Source organism: Microcaecilia unicolor, chromosome 1, assembly GCF_901765095.1.
Source record: "Microcaecilia unicolor chromosome 1, aMicUni1.1, whole genome shotgun sequence".
In the NCBI taxonomy this organism is placed as follows: Eukaryota; Metazoa; Chordata; class Amphibia; order Gymnophiona; family Siphonopidae; genus Microcaecilia; species Microcaecilia unicolor.
In genome coordinates, this window is record NC_044031.1 from 761,580,175 (window position 1) to 761,600,368 (window position 20,194).

A 20,194-nucleotide genomic window follows, 5' to 3' on the forward strand; every position below is an offset into this window, starting at 1 on the left:
GGCAACCCTAGAATCCTGAACTTCCATGCTAATATTGAAAGCTTGAGCGAAAAGGTAGGTTTTCAATCCTGTTCTGAATTTGGTGGTGAGAGAGCTCAGAATGAAGGTAGAGAGGCCTGTTATTCCACACGGAGGCAACTTAGAAAAACATAGACACCCCCTCTCCCCCCCCCCTCCAGATTTCATATAAATTGCCTCAAAGTTGGACACGCAAATTTGGGTGTGGATCTCAGATCCATGCAAACTAATCTATATAAATAATTCTCACCTCCAACGTTCAGAGCATCACTGTGTGGCAGGGAAACACTGAAGCCCTGTAGTCTTCTAGGCTGTCACCACCACTCACTCTCACTCATAGACCCGCCCTCAGCCACGCCCCATCCACACATAATTCACAACCCCAACATTCTAAATGCAAATTTGTAGTTGCAAGATCCCATGAGTGTATGCCCCGCCCTCGCGTCACAATGTGATGACGTGGAGGGCGGGGCTATGAAACACAAAGAAAAACAATCGCCAGTTCCACCGCCCTCTGACGCTACCCCCCCCGAAGCACTGCGAGAAACAGCGGCCTACGCAGGGCCTCCACCCCTCCCACGCACAGCGACAAACACCGAGCTACGCAGGGGGAGGAGTGCCGTCCGAACACCTGATCCGCCGTGACCCCGAAGCTGCTGCCCTCCAAAAAAAAATACCCACCTGCACCCTCCCGACGCTGCCGCAGGTAAACCTTGCTAACGCCCGTTTCATTGCTCAGAGAAATGGGCCTTTTTTACTAGTTAGTTAATAAACTGTTAAAAATCATGCTTCTTGAGGTCTTCTGGCAGGTGTTTTCGGAGGTTTCCTTCTCCCTGACTCTCTAGTGGATTAGGTAATAGCTTTGCACAGACCTGAGCATAAAACCGTTTAGAGTTGGTATTTCAGTTGGGAAAAGTCAGCTTCACTCTGGAACATAAAACATTAGGGAGACCGAGCAATGTGTAATATCAGTTATTTTGAGTAGACAGGAGGGTGGCATTGGAATTGGGCAAAAAGAGGCAGTGGTGCTTTAAGTTCCAGAAACCTGAGAGAGCTGGACATAGTGGGGGCTGATAACATAAGTATTGCCATACTGGGAAAGACCAAAGGTCCATCGAGCCCAGCATCCTGTTTCCAACAGTGGCCAATCCAGGTCACAAATACCCAGCAAGCTCCCAAAAAAGTACAAAACATTTTATACTGCTTATCCCAGAAATAGTGAATTTTCCCTAAGTCCATTTAATAACGGTCTATGGACTTTTCCTTTAGGAAGCCGTCCAAACCTTTTTAAAACTCCGCTAAGCTAACCGCCTTTCCCACATTCTCTGGCAACGAATTCCAGAGTTTAATTACACGTTGAGTGAAGAAACATTTCTCTGATTCGTTTTAAATTTACTACATTGTAGCTTCATCGCATGCCCCCTAGTCTTAGTATTTTTGGAAAATGTAAACAGGCGCTTCACATCTACCCGTTCATTATATTGGATGGCCCCCCCCCCCCTAGGTGGGAAACGACGTACATCAGTGGAGAGCCATGGAATGCTAGAGTGCACAGGGAGAGACCTAACCAGAAGAAAAGGGGAAATGTGAGGTCTCTGTCCAGGTCATCAGTGAAAACTCATTTTATGAATTTATTGGGATTTATTAACTTTATGAAGAGATTCACCCAAGGTGATGAACATTATGTCTAAAGAAGGACCTCCGAAATGGTGCTCTGCACCCCTCGCAGTAAATTTAAGGATCTGTTCATGCATACCCTGGACTAGGGTTTCTCAAACCAGACCTTGGGACACACCCAGCCAGTCAGGTTTTCAAGATACCCACAGTGAATATATGTGAAAGAAATTCATTATGTTTATTGAGACTTTGCTCACAAGAGGTCAAAGTGGTGTTTCATATTCAAATTTTAAAAAACTGAAAGGAACTAAAAAAAAAAATATATATATAGTAAAACCTCATTCACACACTACCACAGTGGTTCCCAAGCCTGGTCCTGGAGGCACACCAGCCATACGCACCATGAATATTCATGAGAGAGATTTGCATGCACTGCCTCCACTGCATGCAAATCTCTCTCATGAATATTCATTGTGGATTATATCGAAAACCTGACTGGCTGGAGCGCCTCCAGGACCGGGTTTGGGAACCACTGATCTAAGGGCATGAGAAGGGACGTATGGGATGGTGAAGTGTCTTATGGGTTAGAAGTAAAATCTTGAATTGAATGTGATATGACAGGGGAAGTCAGTGTACTATTGCAAATCTCTCTCATGCTTTTTCATTGTAGATATCCTGAAAACCAGACTGGCTGGGTTGAGAGCCACTGCCCTGGAGGAAAGGTTGGTGAGAGGGCTAGAATGTACTCATCTGAATACCATGCAGGTACAAGCAGTGCACAAGAAGCATTTTACACTGAAAAGAAGTCCTAGTACATTGGGCCACAGTAACAAGCTGGAAGACCATAGACTGAATAGTAATATCAGGAATTATTTCTTCCCCAAAAGGTGATAGATATCTGGAATAGCGTCCTCGGTCTAAAATGTTTGGGACAGGGCCAGAAAGGCTTTTGTGATTGAAAAGCATGAAATAAGAACGTCACCAGTGAATACAAAAAATGGGCAGACAATGGTTAGCACAGCAGGCTTTGATCTTGGCAACCTGGGTTCAATTCCCACTGCAGCTCCTTGTGACCTTGGGTAAGTCACTTAACCCTCCATTGTCCCAGGTACAAAAAAACTTAGATGGTGAGCCCTCTAGGGACAGAGAAAGTACCTGCATAGAATGTGTACAGTGTTGTGTGTGTCTAGTAGCGCTATAGAAATGATTAGTAGAAGACATTGCTTTTACTTGTTTTTGGGAAGTCTGAGAAAGAAGGTATGCAATGAACCTCCCTTTGGAAAGCCAGCTTTTTCCTTTTTGGGCTTCCATTTGTTGTCTTCTATGGAATAAATGAGAGTTATCATCCTGTTTAAGGTAAAAACAGTGTCTCCTTTCACAACAGAAGTGAAGAGGGCTCCTTTGCTGTTCACATATTGGCCAGAGAGGGCAGTCCACTGCTGGGTGGAAAGGTTGAAGCATTCTATGATGCACCGCAAGAAGTCATCTGAGGGGCCATTCCTCATGACGTACAGGTCATCCCTGTGGGCCACCATGCAATGCCCATAGCTCTGAGGTCTTTTGAAGTCAGCTATGGGGAGCCACTCATCGTTCCTAATCTCATACTCATAGATGACCGTGGTGTCCAGGGGCTTCCATAGGCAGACAAATATTCTCCCCATGGTTTTAGCACAGGGTGCTCCTGCCATGGGCTGGGGCAGATCAGAGGCAAAAGTCCAGGTGCTACTCGACACATTATATTTCTCCACTGACTTCAGAGGGATTTTCTCATATTCTCCACCAACTGCGTATAGATGTCCCTCATGCCCTATCAAGGAGGTATCATAGCGCAACTGGTGAGGGCTGGAGAACTGACTCCAGCTGTCGGTGTCCGCATCGTAGCAAAAGCTCAGGTCCACAATCTGTTTGTTGGCTCCACGGGCTCCACCAACAATGTAGATTTTATTGTCCAAGGTCGTGACTCCTGCCAGGAAAGTGCTTGCACTGTCTGGTAGGCAGCCCAGGGTCTTCCAGGTGTTTGCATCTTCATCGAGATAGCAAATGGTCCTGGAGTAATCCTCTAAGAAGTCTAAGGCCGGAGTGTGCTGTCCAACTGCTACAAACGAGCTGGGCAGAAGAGACTCCACATAATCCACGAGCTCCGGGGTGAGACAGTCTAAATAGTCTCCCAGGTCAGAAGAAATGTCCTGTACGTACAACGCTGCAGCATGAGAAAGATCGAAGAGCCCGTAGGTTGCAGCGGCTTGGAACATGACAAAGCAGTTGTCCGAGTTGATAGAATTCATGAGATAGTTTGTCAATGTGCTCACTTGCAGGAATGCTGCGCACTCAATAGCCTGCAGGATTTCCTCACAGTTCAAGATAGGTCTCTCTCCTCCCAGGACCCTGAGCATGGTGAGGAATCCCAAGGCCGTGAAACCCCGGATCTGGAGCTCGTCCTGTGAGCTCTCTCTCATGCCAGAGTCGAACAGGGCTCGGAAGTACTCACTGTGCTTCACAAGCAGAGTCTTCTCCACAGCAAAAAGCTTCCCTTCCACCTTGATCTGAACCTTGGCCATGGTAGCTGATGGTGCTGCTCAATCTGTGGTCGGCCCTCTTGACGGACGCCTCCTGGGAGCTGGACCACTCCAGGATTAGCTAGTATGTAGACAGAAACAGGGATTGTCTATGATGTTTTGCAGCAGAGCTGTGTGCTGGCTGGACTGATTGATAACATTTTGTGACCCAGTTCAACAGCTTAGAAGTTGCTATTTGTAATATAAATACCTTGTGCTAAAGATAGCCACTGTTCATGTGATTAGAGAAGCCTGTAATGTGAGCAGTGCTCGACTCTTCCTGGCTTCTCCGTTGCTATCTCACTGTAAGGAACGTACAGGCGGCAATGATGCTTGCTCCAGAAGGATTCCTTTGCCAAAGGATTTAACCACTTCTGCAAACCGAGCCCAGGCAGGCGTGGGTTAAGGATGCTTCTGGCCCAAGGTGGGACCCTTCTCAAGATGTCAGGTGCAGGTTCTGTAATTCAGAGCCCAGTGCATTCTGCTCCTTGTATTCCTTAGAACAGGGCTACAGTATTGTACACGAGAAAGGCAAGAGCAAAAGCTACCAGAAACCCCAAATCTGTATAAGAAACCCAGAAACCCCAACAGGTCTCTAATATAAGCTTAGAATCAGGATTTATTTATTTATAGTAAATTTTTTTTTTTTTTTAGTTACATTTGTACCCTGTGCTTTCCCACTCGTGGCAGGCTCAATGCGGCAGGCAATGGAGGGCTAAGTGACTTGCCCAGAGTCACAAGGAGCTGCCTGTGCCTGAAGTAGGAATCAAACTCAGTTCCTCAGGACCAAAGTCCACCACCCTAACCACTAGGCCACTCCTCCACTGTTGCTACTATTCGAGATTCCTGCACGTACGTGCAGGACGTCAGACTCACAGAAACAGAAGCCTGCGCAGCCTTCTACATGGAATGTTGCTAGTGGAATAGCAACATTCCATGTAGAATCTTCAATAGTAGCAACATTCCATGTAGAATCTCTAATAGTATCTTTTATTTTTGTTACATTTGTACCCTGCGCTTTCCCACTCATGGCAGGCTCAATGCGGCTTACATGGGGCAATGGAGGGTTAAGTGACTTGCCCAGAGTCACAAGGAGCTGCCTGTGCCGGGAATCAAACTCACTTCCTCAGTTCTCCAGGACCAAAGTCCACCACCCTAACCACTAGGCCACTCCTCCACTCATTTATATCCCACGCTTTTCCCACAGTTGTGCAGGCTCAAAGTGGCTTACAATGCACTGATAGGCTAACGCCAGATCAGAGGTGGTACAGATACAATTAACTAGATAAATAGATGAAACAGGGGAAGAAGAGAATAGGGAAAGGATAAGCGAGTTCAAAATGGTCCGCAGATACGTTGTTAGGCAGGGCTTCAGGCCTCATGAGTCCACGAAGATGGCTGAACCTCCAGTGGCTAGAGGAGGTGCAAAGCGACCAGGCACTCCAGATGACCAAACAGAATGGGATCCGAAATCCGCTCCTCCAACTGTCCACGCCCGTTCCCTGGGCAGTCGATCCACATGCTCACAGACTTCTTCAAGGGCGAGCAGGCCGGTGTCGCAGATGAAATCAGCAGGACAGCACTTCCACAATGCCACCACAATGACCAACGGCCAGCACCCGACCGAGCAGCAGGCCGATGTCGGCGGGAGACCCGCAGCACAGAAGAAACCAACGGAGGAACAGACAGAGGACCGTAGGCGGTGAATCAAACAAGCCCCCTGCAACCCGCCGGACCCCACTGGGTGATCTGGATCGGTCCGCACCCGCCTGCAGCCGCCACCACGTCCCCGATGCAAACGCGCCACCCTGCTGCCCGACGCTAGAGGCGAGAAGGGAAATGATGGACCGCAGACGAGGGAACTGGCGACACCCAAAACTCCGCAGACAGCAACGAAGGCACTACCGAAAAGATTGGGCCAGACCATAGTCAGGCAACGGGCCGCAGCGGCGATGACAGCAGGAGCCAACGGCTCCTGAGCCCGCTAATCGGCAGCCATCTTGTAGGATAGGCAACAGGCAAGATAAGTACATAAGTACATAAGTAGTGCCATACTGGGAAAGACCAAAGGTCCATCTAGCCCAGCATCCTGTCACCGACAGTGGCCAATCCAGGTCAAGGGCACCTGGCACGCTCCCCAAACGTAAAAACATTCCAGACAAGTTATACCTAAAAATGAGGAATTTTTCCAGTCCATTTAATAGCGGTCTATGGACTTGTCCTTTAGGAATCTATCTAACCCCTTTTTAAACTCCGTCAAGCTAACCGCCCGTACCACGTTCTCCGGCAATGAATTCCAGAGTCTAATTACACGTTGGGTGAAGAAACATTTTCTCCAATTCGTTTTAAATTTACCACACTGTAGCTTCAACTCATGCCCTCTAGTCCTAGTATTTTTGGATAGCGTGAACAGTCGCTTCACATCCACCCGATCCATTCCACTCATTATTTTATACACTTCTATCATATCTCCCCTCAGCCGTCTCTTCTCCAAGCTGAAAAGCCCTAGCCTTCTCAGCCTCTCTTCATAGGAAAGTCGTCCCATCCCCATTATTATTATTTGGTGCATAAATACAAAGCTGGGAGTGTTTTGTGATTTAAGGGAGCAGAGAAAGTCTAGGGACAGGCTTGCAGTCGTGGGGTTTTGAGATGGAATTTGAGGGGGCTTAGTAAAGAAAGATGGGCAGGAAGCTTCAGGGCTAGAAGGGAAGAAGGGAAAGGATAGTGCGAAGAGAGACAAGGGGCAGAGTGGAAAAGGGCCAAGAAGGAAAATATGAACATTTTAGAACTGAAATTTGAAAAGCAGACCTGACCTTAGAAGGCTCGGAGCCTTGAGAGACTCCAGGGAGGGAGAGAAGACGGGGCAGCATCAAGACTAAAAGATTAGTATTATCATTGCTGTCGTTTGGATAGCGCTACAGAGAGAAATAGACAGTTCCTGCTCCCTGGAGTTTACAATATAGTCAGGACAAACAGACAGGCAAAAAACAAGCAAGAGGCTTCCCTGGAATGAAAGGAGAGACACTGATTTGAAGGAGGTTGCAGAAAAATAATTGAAGTGACAATGAGGATTATTGAGAGAGAAAAGGACAGATTCTTGGTGTGGAAAGGGGGAGGAAGATTTGAGGTGACAGCCTCTCCCCCTCACTTTTTTCCTGACAGAGCCTGCTGGGGCCAGGGCTGGTGTTAGACATACTGGGAATCAGGTCAGAAATTTACAAGGGAGCCCAAAGCGTATCAGCAGCCCTGGCCAGAGCATTTCCATTGTGTGTTTAGAATAGAAAAAGATTGTTGGCCTTACTCAGCAAAGGGCTGAGCTCAGTGGCTCACTACTACTACTACTATTTAGCATTTCTATAGCGCTACAAGGCGTACGCAGCGCTGCACAAACATAGAAGAAAGACAGTCCCTGCTCAAAGAGCTATGTAATAAAAGTGAGCCAAGTATAGGACAATCAAGCCATTGTGACATCACTGATGAGATTGGCTCTTATTGGTGGCCTGAGGCATTATGACATCACAATATTAGCTCTGGTTACAAGAGACTATTACTACTATTTAGCATTTCTATAGCGCTACAAGGCGTACGCAGCGCTGCACAAACATAGAAGAAAGACAGTCCCTGCTCAAAGAGCTATGTAATAAAAGTGAGCCAAGTATAGGACAATCAAGCCATTGTGACATCACTGATGAGGTTGGCTCTTATTGGTGGCCTGAGGCATTATGACATCACAATATCACCTCTGATTACAAGAGACTACTACTACTACTATTTATCACTTCTATAGCGCTACAAGGCGTACGCAGCGCTGCACAAACATAGAAGAAAGACAGTCCCTGCTCAAAGAGCTATGTAATAAAAGTGAGCCAAGTATAGGACAATCAAGCCATTGTGACATCACTGATGAGGTTGGCTCTTATTGGTGGCCTGAGGCATTATGACATCACAATATTAGCACTGGTTACAAGAGACTACTACTACTACTATTTATCACTTCTATAGCGCTACAAGGCGTACGCAGCACTGCACAAACATAGAAGAAAGTCCCTGCTCAAAGAGCTATGTAATAAAAGTGAGCCAAGTATAGGACAATCAAGCCATTGTGACATCACTGATGAGGTTGGCTCTTATTGGTGGCCTGAGGCATTATGACATCACAATATTAGCTCTGGTTACAAGAGACTACTACTACTACTATTTATCACTTCTATAGCGCTACAAGGCGTACGCAGCGCTGCACAAACATAGAAGAAAGACAGTCTCTGCTCAAAGAGCTATGTAATAAAAGTGAGCCAAGTATAGGACAATCAAGCCATTGTGACATCACTGATGAGGTTTGCTCTTATTGGTGGCCTGAGGCATTATGACATCACAATATTAGCTCTGGTTACAAGAGACTACTACTACTACTATTTATCACTTCTATAGCGCTACAAGGCGTACGCAGCACTGCACAAACATAGAAGAAAGACAGTCCCTGCTCAAAGAGCTATGTAATAAAAGTGAGCCAAGTATAGGACAATCAAGCCATTGTGACATCACTGATGAGGTTGGCTCTTATTGGTGGCCTGAGGCATTATGACATCACAATATCACCTCTGATTACAAGAGACTACTACTACTACTTATCACTTCTATAGCGCTACAAGGCATACGCAGCGCTGCACAAACATAGAAGAAAGACAGTCCCTGCTCAAAGAGCTTACAATCTAATAGACAAAAAATAAAGTAAGCAAATCAAATCAATTAATGTGTACAGGAAGGAGGAGAGGAGGGTAGGTGGAGGGAAGACCTTTGCATGACCACAAAAAAGGGCCCAGTTGGGTTTTCTGCTCCTTGAGTCTGCTAGGAATAAAGATTCACAGCTCCTGGGATGGAAGGACTTCTGGCTGCTGCTTTTAAGAAAAGTGTGTGTGTGTGTGTGTGTGGGGGGGGGGGGGGGGGGGGGTGGAATGGATAAGCTGCATAGAGCAGGTACAACCCTAGTTATCTTCTTGGTCTGGCAGGGGCGTAGCCAGACTTCGGCGGGAGGGGGATCCAGAGCCCGAGGTGAGGGGGCACATTTTAGCCCCCCCCCCCCGCTGCCACCACCACCAACTTTGCCCCCCCCCCTGCCGACGACCCTCTCGACCCCCCTCCCACTGCCAACCCTCCCCCGCCGTCGCCTACCTTTGCTGGCGGGGGACCCCAACCCCTGCCAGCCAAGGTCCTCTTCTTCCGGCGCAAGGCTTCGTTCTGTTTCTGTGAGTCTGACGTCCTGCACATTGTACGTGCAGGACGTCAGACTCACAGAAACAGAACGAAGCCTTGCGCCAGAAAAAGAGGGCCTCGCTGGCTGATCTGCAAGGCTTCGTTCAGTTTCTGTGAGTCTAACGTCCTGCACATTGACTACTGCAACCTTCTCCTCACCGGCCTCCCACTCAGCCACCTATCCCCCCTTCAGTCCATCCAGAACTCTGCCGCACGTCTTATCTTCCGCCTTGACCGATATACTCATACCACCCCTCTCCTCAAGTCAGTTCACTGGCTTACGATCAGATACCGCATACAGTTCAAGCTTCTCCTACTAACCTACAAATGCACTCGATCTGCAGCCCCTCCTTACCTCTCTACCCTCATCTCCCCTTACGTCCCTACCCGTAACCTCCGCTCTCAAGACAAATCCCTCCTTTCAGTACCCTTCTCCACCACTGCCAACTCTAGGCTCCGCCCTTTCTGCCTCGCCTCACCCCATGCTTGGAACAAACTCCCTGAGCCCATACGCCAGGCCCCCTCCCTACCCATCTTCAAATCATTGCTCAAAGCCCACCTCTTCAATGTCGCTTTCGGCACCTAATCACAACACCTCTACTCAGGAAATCTAGACTACCCCAACTTGACATTTCGTCCTTTAGATTGTAAGCTCTTCTGAGCAGGGACCGTCCTTAGTTATTAATTTGTACAGCGCTGCGTAACCCTAGTAGCGCTCTAGAAATGTTAAGTAGTAGTAGTAGTAGTAGTACTTGTAATGTCCTAGTAGATCAACATAGTAACATAGTAGATGACGGCAGAAAAAGACCTGCATGGTCCATCCAGTCTGCCCAAGATAAACTCATATGTGTATACCTTACCTTGAATTTGTACCTTACCTTGAATTTGTACCTGTCTTTTTCAGGGCACAGACCGTATAAGTCTGCCCAGCAGTATTTCCCGCCTCCCAACCACCAGTCCTGCCTCCCATCACCGGCTCTGGTACAGACCGTATAAGTCTGCCCTCCCCTATCCTAGCCTCCCAACCACCAACCCCTCTTCCCCCCACCTGCTCCGCCACCCAATTTCAGCTAAGCTTCTGAGGATCCATTCCTTCTGCACAGGATTCCTTTATGCATAGATCTCTTAGTCTGTTTCATGGGTAATGGCGCTGGACTTAAGAGCTCTTTCAGGTTTTTGGACCTAGAAAATGCCATCCTCAACTGATGATCTGCAAACATTGGATGTGTTCTCGTGACATCCCAATGTTGTTTGATAATTACATAGAACCATAGAAACATGACGGCAGATAAAGGCCATATGACCCATCCAGTCTGCCCATCCTCTGTAACCCCTAATTCTTCCTGTTCCTAAGCGATCCCACATGCTTATCCCATGCCTTTTAAAATTCTGGAACAGACCTCGACTCCACCACCTCCACCGGGAGGCCATTCCACACCTCCATCACCCTTTCTGTGAAATAATACTTCCTTTGGTTATTCCTAAGCCTATTCCCATTATGACATCACAATATGAGCTCTGGTTACCAGAGACTGAAACTCTTCACACTAAGGGGGGAAAGTAAGCCAAGAATAGGACAATTGAGCCATTGTGACATCACTAATGAGGTTGGCTCAGGCATTGGTGGAATGAGGCATTATGACATCACAATATCAGCTCTGGTTAACAGAGACTGAAACTGTTCACACTAAGGGGGGAAAGTAAGCCAAGAATAGGACAATTGAGCCATTGTGACATCACTAATGAGGTTGGCTCAGGCATTGGTGGAATGAGGCATTATGACATCACAATATGAGCTCTGGTTACCAGAGACTGAAACTCTTCACACTAAGGGGGGAAAGTAAGCCAAGAATAGGACAATTGAGCCATTGTGACATCACTAATGAGGTTGGCTCAGGCATTGGTGGAATGAGGCATTATGACATCACAATATGAGCTCTGGTTACCAGAGACTGAAACTCTTCACACTAAGGGGGGAAAGTAAGCCAAGAATAGGACAATTGAGCCATTGTGACATCACTAATGAGGTTGGCTCTTAGGCATTGGTGGAATGAGGCATTATGACATCACAATATGAGCTCTGGTTACCAGAGACTGAAACTCTTCACACTAAGGGGGGAAAGTAAGCCAAGAATAGGACAATTGAGCCATTGTGACATCACTAATGAGGTTGGCTCAGGCATTGGTGGAATGAGGCATTATGACATCACAATATCAGCTCTGGTTAACAGAGACTGAAACACACTAAGGGGGGAAAGTAAGCCAAGAATAGGACAATTGAGCCATTGTGACATCACTGATGAGGTTGGCTCTTAGGCATTGGTGGAATAGAAACATAGAAACATGACGGCAGATAAAGGTCATATGACCCATCCAGTCTGCTCATCCTGTGTAACCCCTAATTCTTCCTGTTCCTAAGCGATCCCACATGCTTATCCCATGCCTTTTAAAATTCTGAAACAGTCCTCGACTCCACCACCTCCACCGGGAGGCCATTCCACACCTCCATCACCCTTTCTGTGAAATAATACTTCCTTAGGTTACTCCTAAGCCTATTCCCTCTTAACTTTGTCATATGCCCCCCCCCCCCCTCATTCCAGAGCTCTCCTTCATTTCAAAAAGGCTCTCTTCCTGTACATAAATGCCCTTGAGATATTTAAACGTTTCTATCATGTCTCCTCTCTCCATCCTCTCTTCCAGCGTATACATGTTGAGGTTCATAAGCCTGTCCCTATAATTTTTGCGTTCAAGACCGCTTACTAATTTCGTAGCCGCCCTCTGGACTGACTCTATCCTGTTTATATCTTTCCACAAGTGTGGTCTCCAGAACTGCACGCAGTACTCCAAATGAGGCCTCACCAGAGACTTATACAAGGGCACTATCACCTCCTTTTTCCTGCTGGTGATGCCTCTCTTTATGCACCCAAGCAACCTTCTGGCTTTGACCGTGGCTTTTTCTACCTGTTTGAAAGCTTTAAGGTCATCCGACACAGTCACCCCCAAGTCCCACTCCTTCCTTCGTACACTGAAGCACTTCACCCCCTATACTGTACCGTTCCCTCGGATTTTTGGGACCCAAGTGCATGACCCTGCATTTTTTGGGATTAAACCTTAGTTGCCAAATATCGGTCCATTCCTCCAGCTTCGCTAAGTCCTTCCTCATGTCATTCATACCCTCCAGGGTGTCCACCCTGTTGCAGAGTTTAGTATCATCCACAAAGAGACAAACCTTACCAGACAGCCCCTCCGCAATATCGCTCACAAAGACGTTAAAAAGAGCCGGCCCTAGGACCGATCCTGCGGTACTCCACTGACGACCTCCTTTTCTTCAGAGCAAGCTCCATTTACCACCACCCTCTGTCTCCTACCATTCAACCAACTTTTAACCCAATCAGTTACTCTAGGTCCCATACCAAGGGCACGCAACAATTTATCAGTCGCCTGTGTGGAACCGTGTCAAAGGCTTTGCTGAAATCCAAGTATACCACATCAAGTGCCCCTCCCACATCCAACTGTTTGGTCACCCAGTCGAAGAAGACAGTCAGATTTGTCTGACACGACCTGCCACTAGTGAAGCCATGTTTCTGGCTGCTGCTTTGCCTCCTGGTACCAGTGGCATAGCCATGGGTGGGCTTGGGTGGGCCAGGGCCCACCCAAAATTGTGCACTCTTGCTATGGCTTGCAGAGGTCCTCAAACCCCATCAGCTGAAGTTTTTCTCCTTCTCAGGCAGCATTTGTCTCGAGCTGAAACCAACACCAGCCCCTCTTCACATGCTTAGTTTTCACGCATGCACAGCCTGCTGGCCGTGGCATCAGCTCAAGGAAAGTGCTGCAGGCTTGTTTGGAAGAGTGCTGACTGTCTGAACAGGAGGAAATCTTCAGCTGGCAGGGTTTGTATATCCCCTTCTGCTGAGGTATTTAATATTATGGGCTTGCAGGTGGAGGGAGGGATGAAGAGCAGAGGGGGGCTAGGGATGGGGGAGGGCATGAATTCTATGCCCACCCCCCTTGGATTCAGGCCCACCCAAAATTGGCTGTCTGGCTACGCCCCTGCCTGGTACAAATCTCATCACGAAAGTAAGCTGCCATAACCATCTGGATTGTGGCAATATTTAGTCACTGTCTGCATAGAGCTTACCCCATTAGCACGTAACACAACTTTTTTGCCATCCTAAGTTACCAGATAGCAGTGCTGAAGATCACTGCTATTCAGACAACTTACATATCTACTGTGACTCCACCGACCATCCCGGGCACTATCCAGATAATACAGAGGAAGTCTGTAAGGATATTCAGTAATGCATCCGGTGGGGGGTGGGGTGATTTGCCAGGGGCGGTGCGCAGCAGCAATCCACACCAGGTGGCAGCTGACCCAGGAACGCCACTGGATAGTGCTTCTGAAAATCCTTACAGACCCCCCCCCCCCTCTGTAGTATCTGGATAGTACAGAGGGGGTCTGTAAGGGTATTCAGAGACACTATCCAGATCAGGGGTGGCCTGACCATTAGGCCACCTGACATGGGGGCATCAAGTGGCACTCTTTAGGAACAGCATCTCGAGGGGGGGGGGGGGCGGCTTCACAGCATTTTACCTGGTCATGGTGACTTTCCAAGTCCGGCAGCGGCAGCAATTCCTATACGCTGCCCTGCCGCCGCTGGCACCCGCCTCTTCGCAGAGCCGGTGGTGGGAGGCAGAGCTGGTGCTGGGCAGACTTATACGGTCTGTGCCCTGAAAATGGCAGAAACAAATCAAGGTCAGGTATACACATAAAGTAACACATATGAGTTTATCTTGTTGGGCAGACTGGATGGACCGTGCAGGTCTTTTTCTGCCGTCATCTACTATGTTCCTTACGTTACTACGTTACTGCAGCCGCCTGAAGTAACTTCCTGTTTCGCTCAGGCAGCCACTGTAAAGGGAAGAGGCGGGTGCCAGAGGCAGCAGGGCAGCGTATAGGAATTGCTGCCAGGTTTGGAACGTCACCGTGACCAGGTAAAACGCCGGGGGGAGGCGGCATCTCGGCTGGGGAGGCAGCATGCAAGCTCCACCTCAGGTGGCATCTTGCCTTGGGCCGACCCTGATCCAGATAGTACTGCTGAATATCTCTCTTGGCAGCATTTATCTGAGTACCAGGTGCTGCTATTGGGAGAAATGCTCTTAAATATTGGCCGCTGTGGTACAATGTTAAGGGTGACCCCTAGTGGTTGGATTAAGTGGCAGCCCCAGATTCCAGTGCAGTGACCAAACTTGGAGAGGAATTTTCAAAAGGAACATCCAGGTTGGGATTTGGGCGTCTTTGTAAAACGTCCAAATCCGGGGGCAGGGAAAAGCGTATTTTCGAAAAAAGATGGACGTCCATCTTTTGTTTCGAAAATACCAAGGATGTCTTTGGATTTGGACGTCCTTAGAGATGGATGTGTTTGACTTTTGGCGATTTTCGAAACCAAAGACATCCATGTCTAAAACGTCCAAATGCAAGCCATTTAGACATGGGAGGAGCCAACATTAGTAGTGCACTGGCCCCCCTGACATGCCAGGACACCAACCGGGCACCCTAGGGGGCACTGCGGTGGACTTCATAAATTGCTCCTAGGGACATAGCTCCCTTACCGTGTGTGCTGAGCCCCCCAAAACACAATACCCCCAACTGTACACCACTAACATAGCCCTTATGGTTGAAGGGGGACACCTAGATGTGGGTACAGTGAGTTTGTGGTGGGTTTTGGAGGGCTCACATTTACCACCACAAGTGTAACAGGTGGGAGGGAATGGGCCTGGGTCCGCCTGTCTGAAGTGCACTGCACCCACTAAAACTGCTCCAGGGACCTGCATACTGCTGTCATGGAGCTGGGTATGACATCTGAGGCTGGCATGGAGGCTGGCATGAAATATTTTTAAAGATGTTTTTTGAGGGTGGGAGGGGGTTAGTGACCACTGGGGGAGTAACGGGAGGTCATCCCCAATTCCCTCCAGTGGTCATCTGGTCATTTCAGGCACCTTTTTGTGGCTTACTTTAGGACGTCCCTGCTTTTTTCGATTATGGCTCAAAGACGTCCAAGTGTTAAGCACGCCCAAGTCCCGCCTTCACCACACCTCTGACATGCCCCCTTGACATTTGGACGTCCTGGCGACAGACTTCAGTTAGAGGCGTCCAAAATCAGGTTTCGATTATACCGATTTGGACGTCTCTGGGAGATGGACGTCTATGTTCCGATTTATCAGTGGTGTAGCCACAGGTGGGCCTGGATGGGCTGGGGCCCACCCACTTAGGGCTCAGGCCCATCCAACAGTAGCACATGGTAATGAAAATGCTGCTCTCCACAATACTGGCACCTTCGCATGCTCAGTTTTCAGCGCATGCCTGCTGCAGACTACCAAGGTGGAGACTGGAGAGAAGCATTTTCCCACCAGAGATATTTTTTTGATGTGGGGGTGGGGGAGAGAACATTTGGTGCCCACCCACTTCTTGCCTAGGCCCACCCAAAATCTGCTGTCTGGCCAAGCCCCTGCGATTTATGTCGAAAGATGGGCGTCCGTCGTCCATCTCTTTCGAAAATGAGCCTGTAAGTATGTTGGGAGAGATTGCAGCACATTCAGTAGAATAAGAAGAAAGTCCCCAGGCCTGGAAAGAGCCAGATCAATAAAAAGAAGCAGCCCTGAATAATGGGACCAGATGAGAATGTGTCACACATGGTTACATAAGAGTCCACAGTCTCATTTTAACCCTATGAAGGCTACGTAACTGGCTCAAAATGAACACTGGCTGGTGTGGAAATGGGCCTGGATCTGTGCTCTCTCACCACTAAATTTATTTATTTATTTTTTATTTATTTGTTACATTTGTATCCCACGTTTTCCCACCTATTTGTAGGCTCAATGTGGCTTACATAGTACCGGAGAGGCCTTTGCAGGCTCCGGTGTGAACAAATACAGGGTGATGTTGTGGTAAGATCAAGTTCATGTGGCACAGCCACACTAGGGAATCGTACAACGGAAGAGTTATGTCCATTACGTGCTTTACTTTGGTTGTGTTGCAGAGATTAGTAACAAACATAGTAAATGACGGCAGATAAAAACCTGAACGGTCCAACCAGTCTGCCCAACAAGATTAACTCATTTTACATGGTATGTGATACTTTATACCCGAGTTTGATTTGTCCTTGCCATTCTCAGGGCACAGACCGTAGAAGTCTGCCCAGCACTCTTCTTGTACTAAAAGTTCTGAAGATTCTGGAATCCTAAAGAGTTACAAGATTCCAGAATCCCAATTAGTAGCAACATTCCATGTAGAACCCCAAAGAGTAACATAGTAACATAGTAAATGACAGCAGATAAAGACCTGTACGGTCCATCCAATCTGCCCAACAAGATAAACTCATTTTACATGGTATGTGATACTTTATACCCGAGTTTGATTTGTCCTTGCCATTCTCAGGGCACAGACCGTAGAAGTCTGCCCAGCACTCTTCTTGTACTAAAAGTTCTGAAGATTCTGGAATCCTAAAGAGTTACAAGATTCCGGAATCCCAATTAGTAGCAACATTCCATTTAGAACCCCAAAGAGTAACATATAGTAACATAGTAAATGACGGCAAATAAAGACCTGTACAATCCATCCAGTCTGCCCAACAAAATAAACTCATTTTACATGGTATGTGATACTTTATACCTGAGTTTGATTTGTCCCTGCCTTTCTCAGGGCACAGACCGTAGAAGTCTGCCCAGCACTCTTCTTGTACTAAAAGTTCTGAAGCTAACATCGAATCCCCTTAAAATTTATACTCCAGCCCGTCCATATCTATTCAGTTCCAATCAGGACGTAGACCGTTGAAGTCTGCCCAGCACTGGTTTTGCTTCCCAATTACCAGTGTCGCTAAGATTGCGTGGATCCATTCCTTCTAAACAGGATTCCTTGGTGTTCATCCCACGCATGTTTACATTCCGTTACCGTTTTCATCTCCACCACCTCCCGCGGGGTATTGAGGATACAGACCATACAAACCAAACAGGTTGACCTTATCAAATATAATATTTTGGGAATAGGGGGACCCTCAATGTGTCAATGCAGTCAACAGACACCAGAATTTTATTTATTTATTTCACTTGTATCCCACATTTTCCCACCTATTTGTAGGCTCAATTTGGCTTACAAAGACCTGTTGTGGCATTGCCATATAGGATGAAGTATACATTTGGTGTTAACAAAGAAGTCAAGGAAGACAAAAGGATTTGATCAAGTATTTGTAGAGAGATACATTCTGCTTAAAGTTGGAAAGGTGTTGTATTATGGTTATCTATGGGTTCTCGTGATAGGCTTTGTCAAAGAGGTACGTCTTCAGAGATTTGCGGAAGTTAGTTAATTCGTTGATCGATCTCAGGTGAGTTGGAAGTGCATTCCACAGCTGTGTGCCCATATAAGAAAAGCTGGTTGCGTGAGATAGTTTGAATTTTAATCCTTTACATCTGGGGAAGTGTAGGTTGAGAAAGGTGCGGGAACATTTTTTTGCGTTCCTGGGTGGTAGGTTCACCAGGTCTAGCATGTAGGTCAGGGCATCTCCGTAGATGATTTTATGAACAATTGTGCAGATCTTGAACGTGGTGCGTTCTTTAAGTGGAAGCCAGTGTAGTTTCTTTCTCAAGGGTTTTGCACTTTCATATTTTGTTTTCCCAAATATGAGTCTAGCTGCGCTATTCTGGGCTGTTTGAAGTTTTTTGATGGTCTGTTCTTTACAGCCGGCATAAAGTGCATTGCAATAGTCCAGATGACTCAGTACCATTGACTGTACCAGGTTCCGGAAGATGGCCCTTGGGAAGTAAGGTTTTACTCTTGATTTTCCACATGGAATGGAACATTTTCTTAGTTATATTCTTCACATGGTTTTCAAGTGTAAGATTTCGGTCAATGGTAACACCCAGAATTTTCAAATTATTTGAGACAGGGAGGGAGAAGTTTGGGGTGGTTATGGTGGAGAATGTATTTGTGTTGTGTTGTGAAGTGATTATAAGACATTGTGTTTTTTCTGCATTGAGTTTTAGTTGAAATGCATCCGCCCATGAGTGCAAGATTTGGAAGCTTTGGTTGATTTCATTGGTGATTTCCTTTAGGTCATGTTTGAATGGGATGTAAATCGTGACATTGTCTGCATATATGTATTAGCACAAGTGTCAAACGACTTCTTTCACAAGAGCGCTGACCCAAGTTATACCGTGCCTGCTCATGTCACACCATCGTCGGATCATCCTGTGTTTTATAGTGTAAGTGAATTCATAAGTCAAACAATAATGAAAAACGGTCTCAAAATCCACATTGTAGAACTGCATTCATTAAAAAATGCCCAGAAAAAAATCTTAAAACCTGGTAAAAGCTAAATATTATAGTTCATAACATCATTAGGCATTTAAGTTGGATCGGTAGGGTAGGTCTTTTTAATCAGGTTGGTTTGGCTAAATGAACAGCAGTGGCGGCGGGACTGGAAACTTGGATCCTCCAGTGTCCCAGCTGTGTGCTGTCAGCTCAAGGTCACACGGAGAGTTCCGGAGATGGGATTGGTAGGCGTTGCAGCAGCCCAGCTCACCAAGAGGCTTTTTTTTTTACTAAGGAGCGCTCACGGTTTTGGCACGCGCTAAAATCGGGGGCGTGCTAAACGTTAGAGACGCCCCATAGGAATGCATTGGTGTCTCTAACGTTTAGCGCACATCCCATTTCAGCGTGCTCCAAAAACATGAGCGAGCCTTAGTAAAAGACCCTCCAAATACTGAGGGGGGAGAGACGGAGACACAAAAGGATCACTACTTTGCTGCTTGCTGCCTCCGATCAATGCCTGGTGCTGTTCAGCTGTGACTTTTACATTTCGTGGAATACCAGCTTCTCATAAAAAGTGTTTTTATGACAGTAGCAAGATAAAATACTGCAGAAGGTTTTGGCTTCTGTAATGGAAGGAAACATGGATGATAGACTAGGGTTGCTTTTGCCAAGGATCATGTGCAGATACAAAAATGCACTTTTCTCTGGAGGCAGCATTTATGAGCTCTCTGGATTTCCTCAGCGATTTGACATATCCTCGTTCAGAATGATAGAAAAGAGAGTCAGAGGTTTCTAAATCTAGGGAGAATTCATGGCAGGAGGACAGTCAGCTCAGCCAGGGCAGTAGACTATTGAAATGTCAGCTGGAACTGCTGGAGGCTTATCTTCAGAGGGTCAGGTTCCATCCCACTAAAGTGACCCTTTGGAGTGCGCTTACTGGCACCAGGTCACATTTCATTTGGACGGTTGTATCTACAAGCCAAAAACCTAGAGCACCTGCTAATTTACTGAGACACCCCAAAAGACCTCTGAGGTTGTACACTGTGGGGATGGCAGAGAACCTCTAGTTGCTCAACTACAATACTGAAATTGAACTTTTGAAGATCCCCATAGTTACCGGGAAAAGGGAGGCCTCTCCTGACCAGTGAGGTAATGGTGGAAGGACATCCCTTTTGGAGGGAACCTGCGATTGGTATAAAAACCCAACCTTGTTTGAATTCTTTGTATTTGGCTGCTGCTTCCCCAGCCATTGTGCTGCAGCAGGGCTGCCGAGAGCCAGAGCTGGGCCCGGGACAAGGCCGCCCCCCCCCCCACCCGAGGTTGTCGTTGTTGCCGCTGGGCCCCCCCACACGAGGTCGCCGCCCCCCCTCCACCTGCTACCGGGCCGGGCCCTGCACTAACCTTAAACGCCTCCTTTCAGCACGTTTGCAGCAAGCAGCAGCAGGGCAGA

The 20,194-nt window shown here is 47.3% G+C and overlaps 1 protein-coding gene across 1 annotated transcript; it reads right to left on the reverse strand.

The window, feature by feature from the left end:
* Window positions 1-2,861: 2,861 nt before the first annotated feature.
* On the reverse strand, window positions 2,862-4,193 carry LOC115460689 (kelch repeat and BTB domain-containing protein 13-like). The gene has a single exon (XM_030190456.1). It carries the CDS (start codon window positions 4,191-4,193, stop codon window positions 2,862-2,864), a length of 1,332 nt encoding a protein of 443 aa, XP_030046316.1.
* Window positions 4,194-20,194: the final 16,001 nt, after the last annotated feature.

Coding starts and splice junctions, on each gene's coding strand:
- LOC115460689 (XM_030190456.1), bottom strand. CDS start 4,193: ATGGCCAAGGTTCAGATCAAGGTGGAAGGGAAGCTTTTTGCTGTGGAG.